General features: G+C 32.9%; 1 protein-coding gene across 1 annotated transcript; it reads left to right on the top strand.

Moving 5' to 3' along the window:
- Positions 1 to 2,258: 2,258 nt before the first annotated feature.
- On the top strand, positions 2,259 to 20,796 carry LOC113377265 (gamma-aminobutyric acid type B receptor subunit 2-like). The gene is made up of 14 exons (XM_026617519.1): positions 2,259 to 2,352; positions 10,033 to 10,136; positions 16,744 to 17,049; positions 17,124 to 17,299; positions 17,413 to 17,593; positions 17,660 to 17,893; positions 17,956 to 18,033; positions 18,104 to 18,333; positions 18,406 to 18,646; positions 18,712 to 18,834; positions 18,904 to 19,014; positions 19,081 to 19,305; positions 19,376 to 19,809; positions 19,884 to 20,796. The coding sequence occupies exons 1-14, from the start codon at positions 2,277 to 2,279 to the stop codon at positions 20,794 to 20,796; spliced, it is 3,432 nt and encodes a 1,143-aa protein (XP_026473304.1). The 5' UTR covers positions 2,259 to 2,276.
- The last annotated feature ends 1,994 nt before the right edge of the window (positions 20,797 to 22,790 follow it).

Below are 22,790 nucleotides of genomic sequence, written 5' to 3'. Positions count from 1 at the left end.
TAATGGCATCTGATCTGAATCATATTGCCATTTATGTCTGTTAATTGTTTTCATAATAAAATTCTGTTTGACATTGTGAATTTGAATAAATGTATTCAGTTATTCAATCGTTTTCCAAGTGCCTGGAATATACAATGTTCCAGTGTCTACTTCTGATTCTGACGGGATTGGCGTCGTCGTTTCGGTATACTTTTCTGTTACGAATTGCTCGGAAGCGGAGAGCACAAGAATTTGTCCAAACGCAATTATATTTAATGTTTATTCTGCTTGTTCGTTAAACGTTGGAATGATCATTAAAAGTAAATACACCTTACTGATGTACACGCTCAGCGCTTGTTGTATTCCATTATCTGCTGAACAATTAAAAGGTTTTTTTATTAACAGTTTTGGAACTTCAAAATTGTACCATGTTATTCAATTTGATTGCTCGGTTCTTACTCGGTTTCTTCGGAGAATAGATGATTTTTTAAAGAAATTTGTATGCCAGCAAAAACCGTTGATATCGTATTGTTTCCAAAATATTTATTGGAATTTGTTGTTTACCGTATAATTTTTCCTATCTTATTGAAAATAATTTTATTTGAGGATTAAGTATCAGAGGGTGAATATTGTCTGCTTTTAAGGGGGTATTCTAGTGTAGAAATTTCAAAAAATCGATTTTTTTTTATTTCATATTTTTAAAGTTTAATTATCTAAGAATATGGGTACGAGAAGTTTTTGAAAATTGGAATTATTTTCGGAGATATAGGCATTTTACTGACTCGGTCTCCATACTAGTTTGGCTTCACGCAAAACTTCAAATGCGTTTTTCTTAGAAGAGACTTTTTCAGTACTGTTGACACGATTTCTCGAGTTTTATTCGACCGATTTACTTGAAATGTTCAGAGAGTCTTGTTTATAGACCTATCTATAGCCCGAACTAAGATTATCCCCAAATTCCAATTTTTACTATTTTTAAAAAATTCGAGAAACTCAAAAAAACAGTAAAAAACACTTTTTTTTTAAACAGTCGCCAAATTGTAAAAAAAAAATTTACTCATCGCTAGTAGTATTAATCATTGTAGATTAATAATCTTTTTATTTTTTGCATTTCCGATGGCTAGGAGGGCTGAAATCATGTCAAGACTGAAGTGCCATTTTTTTTAGACCACCCACTTTAACAGCTGCCAGTTTGTACAATTTTCAACTTTTTTATTTTTGTTTTGTATTTTAATAATGTTAATAAACAAGTGGTAAAAAAACTGATAGTAAAAACATTCATTGCTTTCCTTTACGACACTTTAAAAATGACCTAAAATTCATAGCTCTACACTAGAATACATCCTTAAACTTCTTATGAAATAGGTTAAATAAACGCACGAAAATGAAAATTTTAATATTTATTTACGTTCAAAGCAACCCGAACATTGTAGCAAAAAATTGATGTATGTATATTTGTGCGCGTATGTGTGTGGATTCAATTTTTGTCAACGATTTCGAGAGCACAGATCAACCGATTTGAGTTATTCAAAAAACCTTCAATTACTTTGGCTGATTAACTTTGGCAGAGGCAAGTTCAGTCGTATCAAAGATAAGGGACAAAAAGTGCTAAAAATGGCAAGTCGGTTTGAGAGAACGGAGCGTTCGATTTGAATAATTCAAAAAACATTTTATTTATATTGATGGACTGAATAATTGATCAAATTTTTGTTTTGACAAGATTTGAAAAATGCCATTTGTCGGTCTAAAGGATCATTAAACCATATGCACATCAAATTATCAGATATTTAATAGATATTTTAAAAATAAGTACAATTTTTGTTTACAGAACCGTATCAAGATTTATAATATTTAACCTTTAGACTATGACGCGACGCTTACGCGCGTCAAAAGTTTTCAAAAAAATATATGATTAAAAAAAATTCGCAAAAAAATGTTTTCTCAAATGTTTCAAAAATGTTTAAAGCTTTCAAGAAATTACGGTATGCAAAGTTCCAGCAATTTGCCATGCACCACTAGTCCTGAATTATTTCTGCACTACTATTTAAAAATGTCTTATATGTATAGTTATATAGTATCTCGAATGCGATGCAGAAAAGTTTATCTTATATTTGTTGTTCCAGGTTACGCTCTCGGACCCTTCTCGGTGGCAAGCAGTACGGGACAGTCCGTCGTGTCCTGGTCCTGATGAGATGGGGTCCGCAGGTTGCCACCAAGTACGGCTGATCGCGTTCGTGTCGTGCCTGATGGCATGCTACGCGCCCATCGGCCACTGCCAGCGTCCCAACCCGGAACAGATGGCCGGACGACGACTCGATGTCTACATTGCCGGTTTCTTTCCCTTCGGACCGGGAGTCGAACATTCTGCTACTGGTGAGATAACAATCTCTCTTATCAATTTATTACGGAAAATATATGTTTGAAAATATATGCTAAGATGACTCAAAGATCACATTTTACAATACTTTACTGTAATACTTTTTAGTCTCCTATTGCATTGCTGTAGTTGGATGTCCTTATTTATGTAATAAGACACGCTCATGTATTGACCACATTTTCTATATTTTATATATTTACCCTTTTTTAAGTATATTGTGGTTACATTTTTATGTTTTTACCCATATTTCAAATAATTTTGTAGTATTTGGTTATTCTTATTATCATATCTGTTCAAAATGGAATTCATCTTTATTGTAAAACGTTAAATTACAATTAAGAATAGTATTTCACCACGGACATGGCAGACCTAATTATTTTCGAAAATCATAAAATGTATATAAGTTTTAATTTACATTTGCTCTCCAAAGAATCTGTACAATTGTGAAATAAAACTTTGCTTTAAGTCAAGATGCTAATTAAGCACGCCATAATTACTATTGCAAAAGTTTAATACTGTCGCAAAATGACTTCATATTATACATGTACAGGAATACATCGTGATTTGGAACAAACAAATTGTTAGAAATAGTTATAATATGGTAACATAACAACAAATTCTGATACTACTCGTGAGATTTTAATTATTTTTAGATTCTTGTAATTATAAAGTTATTTCTGAAAATATACTGAATATCTCATATAACCGAATTCTGCATTAATTATTAATTACAATTATTAATTATTGTTACACGTTAAATTTTAATTACAAAAATTGTTTTGTTGCGAACACCGCGGAACTAATTATTTAAGAAAACCACAAAATTGATATAAGTCTTAATTTGAATTCGCTTGAAGACAAAACTTTGCTACAAGTAAAGCATGATAATTAGGCATGCCATAATTACTATTGCAAAAGTTTAATATTGTCGCAAAGTGAATCTATTTTATACATATATAGAAATACGTTGTGATGGAAAACAGAAATGCACTGTGATAGAAAGCGTTTTCGAACAAGTAAGTTAGGAATTATTAATATAATAATGAATTCAAACTACTCTATGATATGCGATTACTATTGTTCCAAGTTCTCTCTCTTTATTTTATCACACTCAAACTTGTGCATCAAAGTTTCTAGATCATATACATGTTCCGGCTTTCAGTTTTTTATTTCATTTGTAGCACAAGTAATCCATCATCCAATTTCTAATTTCTAACTTAGTTAATTAATCCTTTAGTCTTTTCCACTTTTCAAAATTTTCCAGTTTTGTCTCTTGTTCATAGAGCGCTTATATTAACGCAATTCCTGTATTTCTATATTTATGCAAAACAAAATTTATAACTGGTGGCTGATGGGAATCGATCCCAGTATTAGTTTGTGCTAGCCCACGTCCTTAACCATTGCATGACGGGCTCATATTTATAATATTTGTGGGAGTCGTAATGATTATGATAATATATTAAATTAGAAACTCCCAACATAATAAAAAAATATAAATTTATTAACTATAAAAATATTACGATATCAAAAATATACATGACATGTCCCATTGTTTTTTACAAATAAAAACCAGCCTGCTTGATATCGCCACACACTCCCTGCCCAGTGTTGATCTCACAGTTTAAAAAAAAAAAACACAGGGAAACACGTTATAAAAATGTGGTGGGAAAGCAGATTATAGCAGACCAGTGTTGTAATACTGGTTAATCACAAATTTCCATGTTTCGTCAGCAGATCCACCGTATGTGGTGATTCGACCTGCCATCAACTCCATATTCTGCATAAGGTTCTGATTAATGAAAAACTGTGGAAAATTTCCTGTACCTCGATGTCGGTGAACTTCTAAGATTCAGCCTCCATCTAATTGGTATTAGTTATATCAGAATTACTTAATGTTTAGAATGCATAATTTATGGGTACAGTTTCCATTTCTGCAAGCGTTGCATTCGTATCTGATGAGTTCCGATCAGAGAAAGAAGTTGGCTCTTTATCCAAATCAGGATCATTGGTTTCTTTGACATAAGAGTCCAGAATTGTGAAATCCAATAAATTATATCAAATTTTGTTTTGACTCGTCGTTGTCACCGATAATGGGAGGTAGCATTATAAGACGATTTGTTGAGTTAACAGAGAAAGAGAGGTTAAATTGCATTCCAATGAAAAGTTCAGGCTCCAATTATTTTTTCTGTCAGCAAAAAAAAAAACTGAGGTCTGGGTATACCAAATGAGTAACCTCGGAAGTCTGATCCAGATAGTAAGTGCGTTAACTATGATGGATTGGACTGGACGTACCTTATAGGTCGTCTCTGAAGACCAGTGATTATGGTGCTGCGTCAAAATCATTTTTTCTTAAATCTTCGAAAAATAAAACTCCTTTATCTTCATCTCCATCGTCGTGAGTCACCAATGTGGGAGTTTTAATTAATATTAAAGTATAAACTCCTGACATATAAAAATATATAAATTTATTAACTATAAAAATATTACGATATCAAAAATATACATGACATGTCCCATTGTTTTTTACAAATAAAAACCAGCCTGCTTGATATCGCCACATATTATTGCAATTTGCATTTTTCTCATAATGTTCTATCACCGTGTATTTCTATACATGTAGATTCACTTTGTTATAGTATGTAATTATGGAATGCTTAATTATTATGCTTTTTTTAAGACAAAGTTTTGTCTTGATCGTACGGATCCTTTGAATAGTAAATGAAAATTATGTCAGTGAATTTAAACTTACGTAAATTTTCTAGGATGTACATTGATAAACAATCTTCGTAATTTCATTTAAACAATTAATATGATTTTGAAGAGATCCTTTAAATAAGGACAACCGAATACTACAAAGTTATTCAGAAAGTGGGTTAAAAACATAACATAAAAATGTAATAACAATATATTTGCTTTTTGCCAATCTTGCTACTCATATAAGACACCTTGTATTTTATTGTACTGTATCACTATGCCTGGGTCTGGGTCTGGTTCTGGGTCGTCGAAGAGGCGTGCGTCGTGCGATTTGACCTGATAGTTGATATCTGAAAGACGATAGACGCCGCCGTCAAACAAACCGTCCGCGACACTTCCGACCAGCAAAAGACAATGAAATTAACGAGTCGCGAGCGCGACGTGCCGCGAATGGCACGCGATTTCCGATTACGATTTCGATCTCGATTCCGATCTCGAGCTTTGTTTGTTCGAAATATCACGCTCTTTATCTTATCTATTTATAGCCGAGCGGCGATCTTCTTTAGTTTTGACTTATATAACAAAACGGTATTTTTTTTTGTTTACAAATTAAACACCAATTAGAATCTATATATTCTATAAGCTTTCAGGATCTACGTGAACTCAAAATGTTTGAGTGTGAAATTTTCAAAAAATCGAATTTTCAATTTTTCCATATTTCGATAGGTTATACCTTTAAAAATAACATACCAAATTTTAAATCGATTATCTTAAATAGTTTTTGAGTTACAGCCATTAAAATAGTATATATATAGTATATAGTATAACGATCATTTTATGTTTAACAGCGTTTTTTCTCGAAACAGAATTTTCCGAATTTGCTGCAGCGATTACTCAAAAACAAATGATCTGATCACTATCAAATTTTTTTACATGTTCTATATATAGTTCTCCGTAAAATGAACTATCGATTTTTTTATTGGATCAAAAATCGAATTTTGGCAGTCCAAAAATGACCAAAATTTTGAGTAAAATTCGACTTTTTTTAAAAAAAACGCCGTCATTTTGTCAATTTTTTTTTTTTTTCTATATCGTAGTTCATTTTACAGACAATATTATCTAGTTTAACGATTTTTTTTTTTTAAATTTCATCCACGTAGAAGGCCGGAATCACTACAGCAGTGAAGGGCCCTTTTTTGTCGCGCCGTTGGAGATCGACGATAACTTAAAAAATATTTAATTTTTTTCTTCAAAAATTTTACTATGCATTCTAAAAACATGTATAAAATATTCCTAAAATTTTGAAATGATAGATAAAGTAGTTTTTTTTAATATAAATTCCCAAAAATCACCTTTTTTTAGGCGGTTACTCTAGTTGTGCCCCTTAAGAAACTCTCCAATGAGAGCCCTAATTACTTACAGTAAATCGATGTGTTGTTTTTCTTCAATCTTCTCCTTGTATTCGAAGATTCAGCGGTGAATGTGACTACAGCATTTCCGTGGTTTCTGAGACGGTCAAGATGGGATATGCATCTATTTTTTATTACTTCGTGTACTGAAGTGAGTCCATTTGAAGATCGTTATGAATAATTTTGTTTGAGACGTACCAGGGCGGCTTTGGATATCAATCTTAAGGCTTTTGACTGTAGTCTCTGGACACAGGCTTGATCAGGAGCTTGTTGTCAAGTGAGAGTTTGGATTTCCGGCCCAATATCTACTAAAGTGATTTAACTCTTTTATCGATTTGTTTACATTATAACTGAAATTGGGCACAGATTTCACAGAAACTATAGCAGTATTTTTTTAAGTTCAATTTAATGTATGTTTAATTTTTTTATGTTTAAGTTTTGCCAAAAAATACAATTTATTAATTTTATTTTCTCGACGTTTTAAGTTATTTTGAATTGAATGAGAACAAACTTGGATTAAATATGAGTGTGTATATTTGATCTTTAAATTAAAAGCCATTTGGTAAAACTAGATAAGATTTCGGATCGATTAGTTATGCACACGAGTATTGGTTCAGCCATTTCCTTACATTTAGCATAAAAATTGGCAAATTATCAACGTTTTTGCAAAAAATGCTAAACCGATTTTGAAAATTTAAGATAGCAGTAGGAAATCGTGCTGATTAATGATGTCATTTTTGGATCGTATGCTCAGTGATCTAGACGTCATAAAAATACCGCAACCTAATAATTTCAAAAGATTTAATCATACTAAAATGTCAGAGTGATATCAAGAAACTATTTTTTTATTGCATATAAAGACGAATAGAGCAATTTTATCACTCGCAGCCTATGACTTACAAGATGTTTTGGCCGCTGGTTTCTATATATAAAACGCAATATACTGAAAGTTATATAGTATTATTTTATATATTTGAACAGCAATAAGAACTATGTATTATATAAGATTTTGTGATGTACATTCTTCGACTAGCCTTTTAGAAGGCGCATATGTTTTTATTGAATCAAATATAAGTACAAAACAATTAATTTTAACTATATTAAAGAATATTTTGTTTATTGGTATATTTTTTGATAGTTGAACTGAATTAGTTTGATTCAGTCAATAACCAAAACATTAAAGCGCCATGAGAATGCAATATTATAGCATCATAACCTATCAACAAAATGATTACTTTTTTCCTTTAAAAAAGTTTCAAGTAAATACATACAATTAACCTCACCCTTACAAGTACATTTCAATCGATCTGTAAACCAGGACATGGTTAATTACATACCTCAAATATTCAGGTATAACTTCAACAAATCAACTAGTATTTGAATTAAATTCTAGCTTTGAACTAAATTTGAAGTTAAGCTGGCTTGTCAACGGTTTTGTTTCGGAATGAATCCTTGGGTATTGTTAATTAAGGACCTCATTTCGCATTCTAATCCTGTGATCTTAGAACCAAAGCCCCAGGAGCCATCTAAATAATATACGATAGACCACAACACAAATTTGTATATATATTTATATATATATATATATATATATATATATATATATTCAATGATAAGTCCTGGATTTTTTCAATATATTGATTGTTTCTTTTCCGAACAGTAAATCCAATAATGAAAAACAATTTGTTTACTGAAGATGTTTAATAACGACGTTTCGGAACAAGATACGTTCCGTCATCAGGTTTATTCTGTCAAAGACAATGTTTTTTAATTGATTGATTAACATTAATTAATGATGAGTATTACAGATTATTTAGAAAAATTATAAAGGTAGGGATTATGTACTAGTGTAAAGAGTATAAAATTAAAAGTTATTATATATATATATATATATATATATATATATACAGGTTTAATAGACAAATAATTAATATTGTATTGCCAATGTTTGTTGTTTGTCCATCGGTTACAGATGTTTGTAGAAGACTATTGTGCGTATGTTTGTGCAATAAAATTTTAATGTTATCATTCTATTTTATTATGCATACATATATATGCACATATATACTATATATATATATATATATACATATATATATATATATATATATATATACAGTATGGTATGTGTGTGTGTGTCAGTAACCCATAAAGATTGGTATTCATTGTATAATTAAATATTCGACAATAGATCCAAATATACAATTTTATTATATATTAGTATATTATTAATACATAAGTAATATTTAATTTTAAATTGAGCTTATTCTGGATTTGCTTTTGGAAGTTTAGAAAAACTACGTTTTTTCTAAAATTTCTGTCACGAAGTAATGCTTTAATTTTTAATATATGTAGTGGTCTTCTATATTTTTCCTATATACTATTTAATAATATAATTTATTATGTAATAACAAATTACTAATTTAATTATATTGTTATTTGTACGATTTGTAAGTTATATATATATACATAAAATACACACACATAATAAATAAATCACAGTAACTATCATCATTTTGTGTGTAATATAGTATGTTACGAAAAAGTAAAAATAATAAGATCGTTATTAATTGAAAATTCTACAAAAAATCATCAATCAATTTTCAATATTATAAATCTATTACGCTAGCTATACGAGGTGTGTTCAAAAAGTACCCGGAATTACTAATAATTAAATTTCGCGGGTCTGGAGTGTCTGATTGTCAAAATTTTTTTTTATTGTGTTGGTATACATGCCCCTAAAGTATGATGAAATTTTCAGCTATATTCACTGTTTACTTTGTCTGTGGTAGTCGCTAAGGTTCGACGTGTTTTTCTGAGCTCGGCGATTTTTACAATGGAAGAATTGAAAAGTCAAAGAATTTGTATTAAATTTTGCGTAAAAAATGAAATAAAGTGTTGCAAAGTGCAAAAATTCACCAGATATGGCTCCGTGTGACTTTTTCCTATTCCCAAAGTTGAAGAGACCCATGAAAGGACGGCGGTTTTCTTCGATTGAAGAAAATCGCTGAGAGTGCTCAAGGACATATCAAAAAGTGAATATCAAGGGTGCTTCAAAAATTGGAAAAAACGCTGGCATAAGTGTATTATATCTGGGGGGACTACTTTGAAGGGGACCACATTAATGTAGACGAATAAATAAATATTTTTTTGAAAAAACGAAAATTCCGGGTACTTTTTGAACAGACCTCGTATATGCAGCGATATATAATTCTACATTGCTAATTTATACAAATATTTTGACTGTGGGAAAAGAAATTTAAAAAAATGCCTAAAATTGTATAGTGTTGTTTGACCTTATACACTTTCTTAAATTCAAAAGAACAAAATTTATAGAATTAAGTATTATTGTTTTAATTTAATTATTTTTGTAAAATACTATTTTTCAAATATGATAACTTATATTAGGTCTATTACAGCATAGCCTCGTACAAAATGATTGTGTTTTATTACCCCGTACACTGACTATATTTACAAGACGGTTCAATTTATTTATTTTTATTAAAATATTTATTTATATTGGAATGAAAAGATGAAGAGTTAATTTGAATTGTATGTATTTATTTGTTCCAGGCCGCGGTGTGATGCCCAGCGTCCGTTTGGCTATCGACCACGTCAACGAGCATAATGAAGTCCTGCGGAACTACCGTCTGCACATGTGGTGGAACGACACCAAGGTCAGTAACTCAAATCACATCACATCCACATCAGACCAAGGCAAAGGCAAAGGCAAAGTCAATCGATCGCAAAATTAATTATTACAAACAGTTCGACACAATTACTTTCTATGTTGCACACTCTTATTAAGATTCACTTTTGATTAAATAACATAATAGCACATGTGCTACGTTTTTTTGAGTCATGCAATTTGTTTCCTCGTGCATTTCATTATTTTTTTATATCAGAACTATGTATTTAACGAGCGGTTTTGTTATGTATTTTCTACTACCTCTCTTTATTAGGAGGTAACGCTATGGTTGTCCTTTCTATCTATGATGAAATTTTTACTTTCGTATGTGATATATTGCCAAAGGGTAGTTTTACTCAAAAATATATTTGGGTCTATATTTTTGTATATCACTACTCAGGTTGTATGCTTGTATGTAGCGCAAGATTTTTAGTAGTTGCAAGACTGAGGCTCTGATCTCTGTATTACGGTCGCCTTTAGTATTTCAATATAAAAATCTCAATAATTTAACATCATTGTATTTAATGTATGAGCCAAGAGTCAATATTGTGTCTGTCGTCGATAGCTTATTGGTTTTCTAGCTAATTGCAATAGCAATGGCTAATGTCGGATATTAATACAATTTATAGAACAAATTCATTTAGCCTATCGAGTTACTAACGATATAATTAGAAAAATTTTAATAATTACGAAAATACTGTGTGGTTGTAAGAAAAGTGATGTCCTCATCACCTTAGCACAAATCATTTTTTATTGACTACAATTTAGAACTTCGGTACTTAAGTATACTTACTTTCGGTTTTCAATCTAGTAACATGTGTATTAATAAATTCGTAGTCGAATCGGGAAGGCAGTTGCGGCGGATTGTTTTATTTGACATAATCCGTCCAATGCCTGCCCGGCTCGAATGCAAATGCGAACTATATTTAAGTGTGGACGTCAACTGTAATCAGTAGCTACTTACGAAACACAACATAATGTGCATATGCTTTGGTATAGATTCTGATTAGAACTAAACTTTAATGCATTTTTATAATTCAAGCGCTTATCGTAGGCCTATAATATTTTAGTATGTTATTTCAGACTACAAGATCAAACGATATACGAAACGGTCCGGCCTATCTATATCAAAAACTAATCAACGCGAATCAATATCTTTCGAACAGTTTTTGAGTTTATAAACTCGATTAAAAATTGTGGAGGAAAAATTTTACGCTTTTCTGTCAATTACAAAGAAATAGTTAGAAAGCGCTAGTCCTTATCGTTTTTTAAATCAGTCCAGCCGTTTTTGAGAAAACGTCGACAAAAGGCCAAAAATCGGCTCACACATACACGCATACTTTTTGCAAATTTGATCTCATTCGAATAAGAATAACGAGAAAACATAAAATTAGAAAATTAGATTTTTTTGCGAAAACATAAACTTGCTCTTTGGAAAGTTAATAATAATCTAGCAAAAAATATATTGTATTTTCGTTTTCGGCACTAATACTAGTGAAATTTTCCGGTTCATTTCTTGATATCGATACGTATTACATAAATCTGATTCCCGGCAAAGTTGAAATGAGAAGTGGCAAGACATGGCGAATCGGCGATCTCATAATATTTATTTCATACTAGGAGAGGGAAAAATAGCGTTATCGTCAGAACACGCACTGGATTATGTCAATTCGGGATGCTGGGCCGATGTTGATGTTGATGGCGATGGTGATGGTGATGGTGATGGTGATGCTACGAACGACCTTTTAACTCACAAATACCAATTACGTGAAACCTAGTCTTTGTCATTACATTTATTGAAAAAGTTATCACAAATTACTGCGAGGGTGTATATTATACGGTCCATCTCTATAAGATATAACTTGATTATTTCGGGAAAAGGTTAAATATAAACACAAAAATACTTTTTACCTTCTCGTAGAGTTTTAATAATAGCAAAAAAATCGAAAATGGAAACTTTTGCATATTTTAACGTTTCAAAGTCTTACAATTAAAAAAAATGGATGATACAAAAAATTCTAAAAAAACTTCAAAATTCTCAAGAAAATCTTTTTAAAACATTTGGAAAAAATTAATAAATTAAGTTACGGTGAGTCCGTTTTCGTTACGCCATAAGGCACGATGCTTTGAACCACCAGTTCCAAATTTCGTCACAAACGATCAAGAATAACTTGAAACGTTGATAAAATATAAAGTTAGCAAATCCAGCTAGTTGATAATTATTTTATTCATATAAAATTTGTTTATAGAATGAGAAGTTCCATCACTTTCCCTTAAATCAATGCCATGCACTTGATATTATTAAGCACGTGAATAAATCTGCCAATTTAGTTGCACAAAGCAAGGCGCCAAAGGTAACGAATGCTCCTGTGTGCGTGCACGCATAAATTCTGTTGTATACCGATAGCGCACACCATACACTGTACAAGTGTACACCGTTCATATAATATGAGCCTGAGCTATATATTATATTGTGCCTACATATAATAGTACTCGTACTCGTAGTCGTAGGTAGGATATCTCTCGCGTGTTTGTTTGCGTGCGGACAAGGACGTAGCGTTGACGCGATCCGCGTGCCGCGGAAGGAGGGCTACGTGTGCGGCGAAATCAATAAGTTGCCCGTAGGCTACTACACGAACGACTGAACGACTGAACGACTGAATGGGGCGGAGAAGGAACAGGCTTCTCCGGAGAAACAGACGATGACGATCGACGGTACAGCGGCACCGGTACAGCGGTACAGCGGTACACGACGGGACATCTCAAAGGGTTTCTTCTCATAAGATGACTCCAACTTTTGAGAGAACGAAATATAATTATGTGCAAGTTATTTATTGTTTAAATTATCTTCTTATATATAAAAATAAGTCGGGTTTTCCTTCCTGACGAAATAACTCCAGAACGCACGAACCGATTTCGACAATTTTGCATTCGTTAGAAAGGTCTCGGGCTCCGCAAGGTTTATAGCTAAGAAAATTAGTCGTGCATGGCATCGCGCCCTAATGCAAATTGCTGGAACTTCATGCACCGTAATTAAAAATTCGAGTAATAAAAATAATCAACATGTTCTATATATATATAAAAATAAGTCGGGTTTTTCTTCCTGACGAAATAACTCCAGAACGCACGAACCGATTTCGACAATTTTGCCCTACTGCAAATTGCTGGAACTTCACGCACCGTAATTAAAAATTCGAGTAATGACATTAGTGAGAATTATCAGAATTATGCTTGGTTAAGCATAATTCTTGCCGCAAAGAATAATGATGTACACGCACTGAATTTCACCATTCAATAAAAAATTGCTGGCGATTTGGTGACATACCAATGATTCCGACTGGTCTTCCGTTTGACTTCAAACGATTGCAATTTCCAGTTTGCCTTGCATTCGCAATAACAAGTCGCAAGGCCAATCGCTTAGTGTTTGCAGGATAAATTTCAAATAGATCATTTAAAAAATCATTGTTTTGCACATGGGCAGTTATACGTTGCCTGTTCACGAGTTGGAAAACCATCCGCTTTGTTTGTGTTAACGTCAGACCAAAAAACAAAAAATGTGGTTTACCAAAGAGCACTTCAATGAAACGGATAATTTGTGGATTCACTTTCATTTACTTAGAAAAGTTCAACTAAAAAACACTTCATTTTTGTAATCGAAATAAATTCATTACTGTTGTATAAGATCAAATTTTTCCTTATCAATTATAAAACAAACAAAAAATTTCTTCATCTTTCTCACGAAAGGTGGCGAAACGAAGTTCGTCGGGTTTGCTAGTCTTATATATAAAAATGGAACGCAAAATGTGTTGGTAAGCGCATAACTCAACAACGCCTGGACCAATTTGGCCAATTATTTTTTTTAAATCTTCATTGAAGTCCAAGGATGGTTCTTACGGCGAGAAAAAATCGAATAATTGCCGGAAAAACCATAAAAACGGCTCTTTTGTTTTTCTCATACATACGTTTACAATATATGTGGGAATCAAGTAGGCAACGGAATTTGTAGAAAAAACAATTATTCATGTCATGACATTGTGTGTAGTTTTTGATAATCTAATTTTTAATATTTTTATAAACATAAATATTTTTCTATTAATTTACGAGCTATATTGGCAGCCAAAACATTGATGTAAATGAAATAAATTTCAAAATTCAAAAACGAATTGCAGGCGAATCGAGGATACACGTATATAAAGCAGTTGATTCGGCAACTAACCTAAGACGATATAGTTAACTATCCACCGGAAGTAACGCCAAGTAATCAAACAAAAAACATCGTTTATCACAAAGCACACTGAAAATAGAACTGATTTTTGAATTATGATTTACATGATTAAAATTACTTACTTTTAAATGCTTATAGTGTTTTATTTAATTATTTTTACACACCGAATTATTACCAGGGTGGCCGTTCTGTTCAGGATAATTTTTTGAAAAGAATATAAAAAAGGCAGGAACAAAGCACCGCCACATCACAAATTTTTTTGACGGGACGAAGTCTGTCGGGTCGGCTAGTTATATAATAGAAATTGTAGGATAAAAAATGAATTTAAAATACAGAATCTTCTAACCATCTCAAAGATTTTGCGGCTGACACATATTAATTTTACATGACTTCTTTTCAATTCTGGTAGTGATATGACAAAGTTCTCTGACAAGTGAGTTTGGGTGATCCTCAAGGCTGCTTTTATAATTGTCTGAATGTGTTCGTAGTTCATTGCTCACTGTGTTGAAGTCGGCGACTTCATAAATTGAACATTTTTGAACATATTTTGGGGCATTCAAAAATTCTATTGATCATTTATTCTAACATCTTTGAATTTCTTAACATGTTTGATTTGAAAGCTGAGAACAAATATGTCTCATCAGTAAAAATTGAGTACATATAGTTACACTATTTAATCAAGGTTTTATACCAAAAACTATAAATAATATATTTTTACATTATGAAAATCATAATAGTGGAATGCATTTTATTTCGAAACTGTACAATTTTAAATAAAAATTCCTTGTTCAATAGTAGAATTTCTATTTTTATAAATTAACAATCAAATATAAAAACTGAACTTATCAAAAATATCAATTACTTTTTAAAGCACTCATAATGTCTTACTTTATCAACTTGAACTGGAAAAGTTCCTTCTGTAAAATATTTATTTGTGATAAGTATAATATTCATTCATTTTAAATTTTGTTTATTTATAAATTTTTCAGTATGTTTTTTTTCGACATTGTTAAATATTCTGGAATTTTTGAGTACTTAAAGAAATTGTTGAATTATTTGCCTTAAATTGAAAAAAAAATCAATTTATTTTATTTAAAAACTTTGAAACATTTTTATAAAAATGAAACCTTTCTAAATATTAATTTTTTTTATTTGATAAAATATGATAGTGTTGTACTATAAGTACAACATAAGTATAAGTTGTACTATAGTAATTTATGTTAAAAAGTGCGTTGATCTCAATTCAAATGACTCACGAAATTGCCAAATGATTTTCAATAACGAATATAAACGCGCCGGGTGTTCAGTATAACTTCTTGCTTAGATGCAAGAACAAAACATCATGAATCAACTTCATTATTTCTTTGCAAGTATGATATTTTAACATATAAACTAAATTTATATTTCTCGCCAATAGTTTATTTAATTTTGTTTAAGTTTGCTTTGTCATACACGTGTTAATTTGTAATTGCAATTATATGAACAATATCAATACTTTAAAATAAATATGTTAATACATCCAACTAGTTTCTCAAGTCATTTAAGAAGTGTTAAAAATATTTTCGGTATTTGACGAGTAATAGTTTGATGAAGCGCCTCGATAGCGTGTTAAGGGGCCATCAAGACCTTTTGCCAATTTTAATTAGGCATCATAGCATTTCCTGAAAAGGCAGAGTTTTCGAGAACATCGTTACAACAACTTTTCATGCGAAATTAGTAAATTGATAATTAATGATTTTAGTTAATTTTTAAGTTTTATGAAATTATTGTATATATTTTTTATAAAGTAAAACAGCTGTTCTTAAGAAATGTTAAATTTTGGCTTACACAAACACAGATACTTTTTTCAAATTTGGCGCTGAACGGCCCAATCACTAGACATGAAATTAGCAAATCGATTTTTTAATACATGATCAGGATAATACATGAGCTTTTTCTTTGTGAAGTTTAAGATATTTGTAATATTGTGTCAGTATAGTTTGAATATTGATAATACAATATTTCGAGTTTGAAATTGATTAATGCCTTGATTCTGGCGATGAGCAATCCATTAGTAAATGTTCACTGCGTAAAATTTTTAAATCAGAAATAAAAATAAGCCGAGTATCAAAATGAGGATTTAGTTACAAAAATAATTGCAAATATAATAGAAATATAAATTTCAAACTAAGAAGGTTAAAAGGAAAATATTAAGAAAAATGGGATAAAAAGAACTATCGGCAGGAAGGTTGTATTCAATCTTACACATATACAATTTATTAGCAAAATATCGTTGATATTGGTATAGCACTTTGTATGACTGAATATTATTTAATGTGTCGTGATCAATGTTGTCAATCAATGTATCAATGTATCCTTGTTTTTTCTTCAGTGTAACGCCGCGGTAGGAGTGAAAGCGTTCTTCGACATGATGCACTCTGGTCCTCACAAGCTGATGCTGTTCGGCGCTGCCTGCACGCACGTCACCGATCCGATAGCGAAGGCCTCCAAACACTGGCAACTGACGCAGCTCTCCTATGCCGACACACATCCGATGTTCACCAGCGAGGCGTTTCCCAACTTCTTTAGGATTGTTCCGTCGGAAAACGCTTTCAATGCGCCGAGACTCGCTCTACTACGACAATTCAATTGGACCAGGGTCGGAACAGTGTACCAGAACGAACCTAGATATTCACTCGTGAGTTGATAATAGATAGTGCAACTAGTTAAAACAAATATTTATAGAAATAATCATTTATTATATCAATCGAGGCCCATAATCGACTCGTCGCCGAATTGGATATGCTGGGACTCGAAGTGGTTGAAACACAAAGTTTTACTACGGATGTCACAGACGCGCTGTGGAAGTTGCGCAACAAAGACGTCCGGGTGATTTTGGGCAATTTTAACGAAAGTTGGGCTAGAAGAGTTTTCTGCGAAGCATTCAGGTGATACTTCTTTTATTTGAATAGTAGACAAACGTTTTCAGTTTTTTTTGAATTTCTTCATATGCTGCTTATAGTTTCCTTCATCAGCTGCATCTCCATTTATATCATTTTAGATTTGAGATGTTTGGTCGTGCTTACCAGTGGCTTATTATGGGAAACTATAATTCAGAATGGTGGACTAAGCCAACAGACATTAATTGTACTGTAGAAGAATTAACAATTGCTTTAGAATCGACTATCCTGACCGATCTGTTACCTTTGTCTACGTCGGGACACATTACAATCTCAGGAATCGTAAGTAAAAAACGTAGTCTCCTGTTTTGTATTGTCAATATGTTATTAAAATTAAATCACCTTAAGACGGCGGACGAGTATCAAGCCGAGTACGATAGCAGACGAGGTAACGAGTATTCAAGATTTCATGGATATACATATGATGGAATTTGGGCAGTGGCTATTGCCATACAGCACGTTGCCCAACGCGTAAAGTCTCTGAAACGTGAGCAGTCTGTGGCAGATTTTAAGTATCGTGATCCTATGTGGGGCGCTCTGTTTCTGGAGGCGCTCAAAAATACCAGCTTTGAAGGAGTCACGGTATGGTAAAATCATAATAATTTGTGAGGCTAAATTAATTTGATGTGAAAATATAATTTCAGGGTCCTGTGAGGTTTTATGATAATGAACGTCGCGCCAGCATTTTACTCAAACAATTTCAAAACGGAGCTGAAGTTAAGGTAATAGAAATTTGAGAACATTGGTTTGTCCATTCTAATCAATTGCAATGATTGTTTTTATCGTATTTAGGTTGGAGAATATGTACCGAACACTACTGACCAGCATGAAAGGCTGGATCTGGAGCTTGGCGAGCCGTTGCGCTGGATAGGTCGCGCTCCGCCTAAGGACAGGACACTCCATCTAGTAGAACACAGCCAGGTCAATATCACAATTTACGCTGTGCTCGCTAGCTGCGCCGCGCTCGGCATCGTTATGGCTTCCGTGTTTCTAGCCATCAATATAAAATACAGAAATCAGAGGTACTTTATATACCTACATTCACACAGAATTCATCTTATATATTGTTAACAATAATTTATTACTTTCTATAGGTACATCAAAATGTCCAGCCCGCATTTGAACAATTTGATCATAGTTGGCTGCATGTTGACATACCTCAGTGTAATATTTCTTGGACTTGATAGTGGTCTCAGCAGCGTTCGCGCTTTCCCTTATATATGCACGGCCAGAGCTTGGTTGCTTATGGCTGGTTTCAGCCTTGCGTTTGGAGCAATGTTCTCGAAGACATGGAGAGTTCATAGCATATTTACGGATGTTAAATTAAATAAAAAGGTATATTGTAAATGTGCAAAAAAAAACAATTTTTTTTTATTTGCCCTGAATATTTATATTCATAGGTAATCAAAGATTATCAACTGTTCATGGTCGTAGGAGTCCTGTTAGCCGTAGATTTAGCAATTATGACAACTTGGCAAGTTGCAGATCCGTTTTACAGAGCGACAAAACAAATGGAACCTTATGTTCGTATTTTTGTTACTGCTGTTACTTAGTATAAGTTATTTTACTAAAATTGTATTTTATTGAAATAGCCTCATCCTACTTCGGAAGATGTGCTAGTGGTGAGAGAAAATGAATATTGTCAATCTGAAAGAATGACGATATTCGTAGGTGTAATATACGCTTACAAAGGACTATTAATGGTAATTTTCCATTAATTTAATCATTTTTAAGGTATTAATTAGATTATAAGTAAATGTAATTTTTAGATTTTTGGAGCGTTTCTGGCCTGGGAGACACGTCACGTTTCTATTCCCGCGCTCAATGATTCTAAACATGTCGGACTATCTGTCTATAATGTCGTGCTGATGTGCATCATGGGTGCAGCAATAGCATTAGTCTTATCTGACCGTAAAGATGCCATGTTTGTTATTATATCATTATTTATTATTTTCTGTACAACAGCTACGTTATGTCTCGTATTTGTACCAAAGGTAATTATCTATATTGAACGTATATTTATCACTCCACATTTTATTATATGATCGTCTTGTATATTAACAGTTAGTGGAATTACGTCGAAACCCAGGCGGAAGCATCGACAAGCGAATTCGGGCCACGCTTCGACCAATGTCGAAGACGCGGCGAGATTCTTCAGCTTGCGAATTAGAACAGCGTTTACGCGATGTTAAAAATACGAATTGTCGATTCCGAAAGGCGTTGGTAGAACGCGAAGCTGAATTGCAAGTGCTAATGCGCAGACTTGGTCCAGAAGCAAGAGGTTTACTAGAAGGTAAACGCCCTGGGGGTGACGCACCTCCACCAGCGGCGTCCAATAATAATGCTCATAGACTAACGGTTCCACTTTTGCGCTGTCCGAGCGCCAGCGAGACCACCGCACCTCCAAGTGCTACCGAAACAAGTGATATGACCTCCATTGTCAGTTTGTCTTCGTCTCAGGACTTAGTACAGCCAGGACAAACCACGCCGGGGCAAAAGTATGTTTATAAAATTCAACGTATCTACAAAATTATTTATAAATATCAATAATTATTTTGTACACGTGTTACAGAAAACTAAAAATACCGGATACGCCTCCGCCAGAACCGGCTGATGTGCCCATCACTACACAAACCGCTCAAATAACACAACAAGAACCACCCTCTCAGAAACAATCACAGGTGCAATCACTTCCACAGCCGCAACCTGAGCCTCAAGTTCAACAGACAATTTCAGAACTTGCCACAGCACCTGCTTTATCTGAACAGCCTGTCCAAGTACAATCGATAGACCCACCCCAGGATAAAGTTAGAAGTGTTTCTTTCGGACATCACGATGCTCGTCAACTAAATGGGAGTGTAACACGACCCGATGTAGGAAATGAATCGGAACGACGTAGTAGAACGCTACAGCAGAGCTTCGTCGTTTCCCAGAGCGATTTATGGGACACGGCAACATTGGCACATAATAAAATTTGTACGAGACCTACGCGCACCTGTCCTATGGCAGCCGAGTCGTCGCCTGGCAATCGAAGACATTGCACCGCATCTGACAGCGCTCAAAGTCCGGCGCAAAGCCCTATGCACCGAAGCGTGTCCGAAAAGAATAGGCATCGAAGTCACAGGCACAAGACGAAGCAGCAGCCCAGCCAGCAACAGCAAGCATTGCAGATCCAGAGCCTCGATATGGAAGCCAGTAGATGCGGCCCATTAACGCGAAACGCTCGGACCCACCATCGGTCTACGCCGGACGTGGCCAGAATTGCTCCCTTGTCAGCCAGCAACGCCGCAGGCCCGGGCGCGCAGCTTAAGAATTCCGCAGTCCATGCCGCCAGCTCGGAATCGGAACTTTTAGACGGCACTATTTTACCAATATTCAGAAAACTATTAACCGAAAGAGAACCGAGGCGCGGCGCCTCAGGAGCGGCTGTGGGTGCTAGTTGTCCAAACATTTCTATTAAATGTGATATAGTCGAATATCTGTAGTGACTGTCGCCTCGTGGGTGCTTAAACTAATATTAAATACTCGAAACTAAGTTATCGGCTGTTATTTTAACGAAATTGTCAATACTTTTTATCGATATTACGTGTTAATATGCGTTAGTTGTTAGGTAAATAGAGATTTACATTGATAAAGTAATTGATCATGTTCGAATATAATAATACTGTAGATAGTGGTTACGCATTTCAGGTTCACACTGATTAATACAAATGTTCTGCTGTCAATTCTCATCAATTTTAATTTAGCATTCAACATATCACATGAACACAGTATGATTACCTATTTCTATGAAAGATGTTCAGTTCAATTTTCATTTCACTTGACATTAAATGAGTTTTTCTATGATTTGGTGATGATAACGAGTTGCTCTGTCACGCTAAAGTTGTAGTCAAATTAAAGAAGGGCATTGAATAACTCTTGATATAGCTGTAGCTCGTAAAGTGTCTAGTACATACACCGGCAATTAGTGCCTTAAGTCAAGATTATAGCAAACCTATTGTCATCGCAGAAGGATTTCAGAAGCTTAATATTAAGATCATGTTCTTTACCAAATACTGAGTCACATCTAACAGCTATATGAATTGTCCGACTTCACCAAATTTATATTGCTCATAATTATTAGAACCTTACAATTGAAATAAAAACAGTGTAATAGTTTATGTACCCGCTAATGAACATACGGCACTAATGGTAAGCAAATTCATTAGAAATATAAACACACAAGTGACTAAATGAGTTAAACGAGTGGATTAAAAACTTTTATTGTAGAAACATGTGTAAACAAAATTGAACTATTTAATATTTTGTTCGCAATGTGTAACTTTGATAAATAGACTTTTATTAAAACATAGAGTTTTGTGTAAAGTGCAAATGAGTACTAGTGTATTGATATATATGTATGAAATCTCTGTCAATTTATTAATTTAAAAACATAATTATCAGTAAAATGATAAACATGACTGGCATTAAATTATATATTATATATATATATATATATATATATATATATTATTTATGTAAATATTAAATATCCAACAAATTTGTTATACTTAATCATAATTTTACTATAGATTACTAAAACAACTCACGATCAGGTGTAAAGAAGGTATCAGATGGCAAAGCACTATTTGGGAACACAAATTCGTGATTTCTCAAAACTTTAGGTAAACTTCTAATTCTGTTGAATAACAGGTGAATTTTGATGCAAGACCTCGTGTCATTTTACAAAACTCAGCTTGCAAATAAAACTAAATAATTTGCGAAGACTATACATTAATTCTTGACAGACATCCATTAATCTGACTCGTAGCACCAGATACTTTTTATAAAATCACTAATTCTATTATATTGTTATACAATATTTTATCACATATTTATTTACCATGATAGATGTAAATAATTTAAATCCTGAATTGCTTTGCGCATATGTCCAATTTAGTAGCAAGTTGATTTGTGTATATGCTAATTATTAATTTTTACTAATGTGTGTATGTATATAGTAGATTATAATACCTCGAAATTAATATAAATTGATACGCACTTATATGTAAGTAAAAGATAATTTACAAAAAAAAAATTGTCGTTTTATTTTTCTGTTACTTTGGTATTTTAAATACGCGAATATACACGAAGATCAGAATGTATGATTGTCGTTTGGTTGTAGGCTAATAAGAAAGGTATTTATTATTATAATACATAGCATAGGATAAATGAAGCATTTCTTGATGTGCATTAAATAAGGTTCATATGCTTTTGCAAATTATTTTTGCGAAGAGGGGGCCGAGCCGTTTTTCTATAATTAGCACATAAGTAAGTCCGAAATTGTTCTTCCACGTTTTTGTAACGAATCTTGAACCTTTTTAGAAAATTCAAAGACAGTTCAAAGTATATCAGTTGTAAATTACGAGTAGTAAAGAGTCGTTTCTTCTATTCGTGATTTTTTTTTTTTCAAACTTCATATGATCATGGTGTTCACGTT

Source organism: Ctenocephalides felis, unplaced genomic scaffold, assembly GCF_003426905.1.
Source record: "Ctenocephalides felis isolate EL2017-DRISC unplaced genomic scaffold, ASM342690v1 CF-g0.4_SCAFFOLD_01886, whole genome shotgun sequence".
Taxonomy (NCBI): Eukaryota; Metazoa; Arthropoda; class Insecta; order Siphonaptera; family Pulicidae; genus Ctenocephalides; species Ctenocephalides felis.
This window is presented reverse-complemented; position numbering and strand designations above follow the sequence as displayed.

Bases quoted from the DNA above. Each gene is read 5' to 3' on its own strand.
- LOC113377265 (XM_026617519.1), top strand. From the start codon at position 2,277: ATGGCCGGACGACGACTCGATGTCTACATTGCCGGTTTCTTTCCCTTC. The intron at 2,353-10,032 runs GTGAGATAACAA...TATTTGTTCCAG, and splicing joins AGTCGAACATTCTGCTACTG to GCCGCGGTGTGATGCCCAGC. The intron at 17,050-17,123 runs GTGAGTTGATAA...ATATCAATCGAG, and splicing joins ACGAACCTAGATATTCACTC to GCCCATAATCGACTCGTCGC.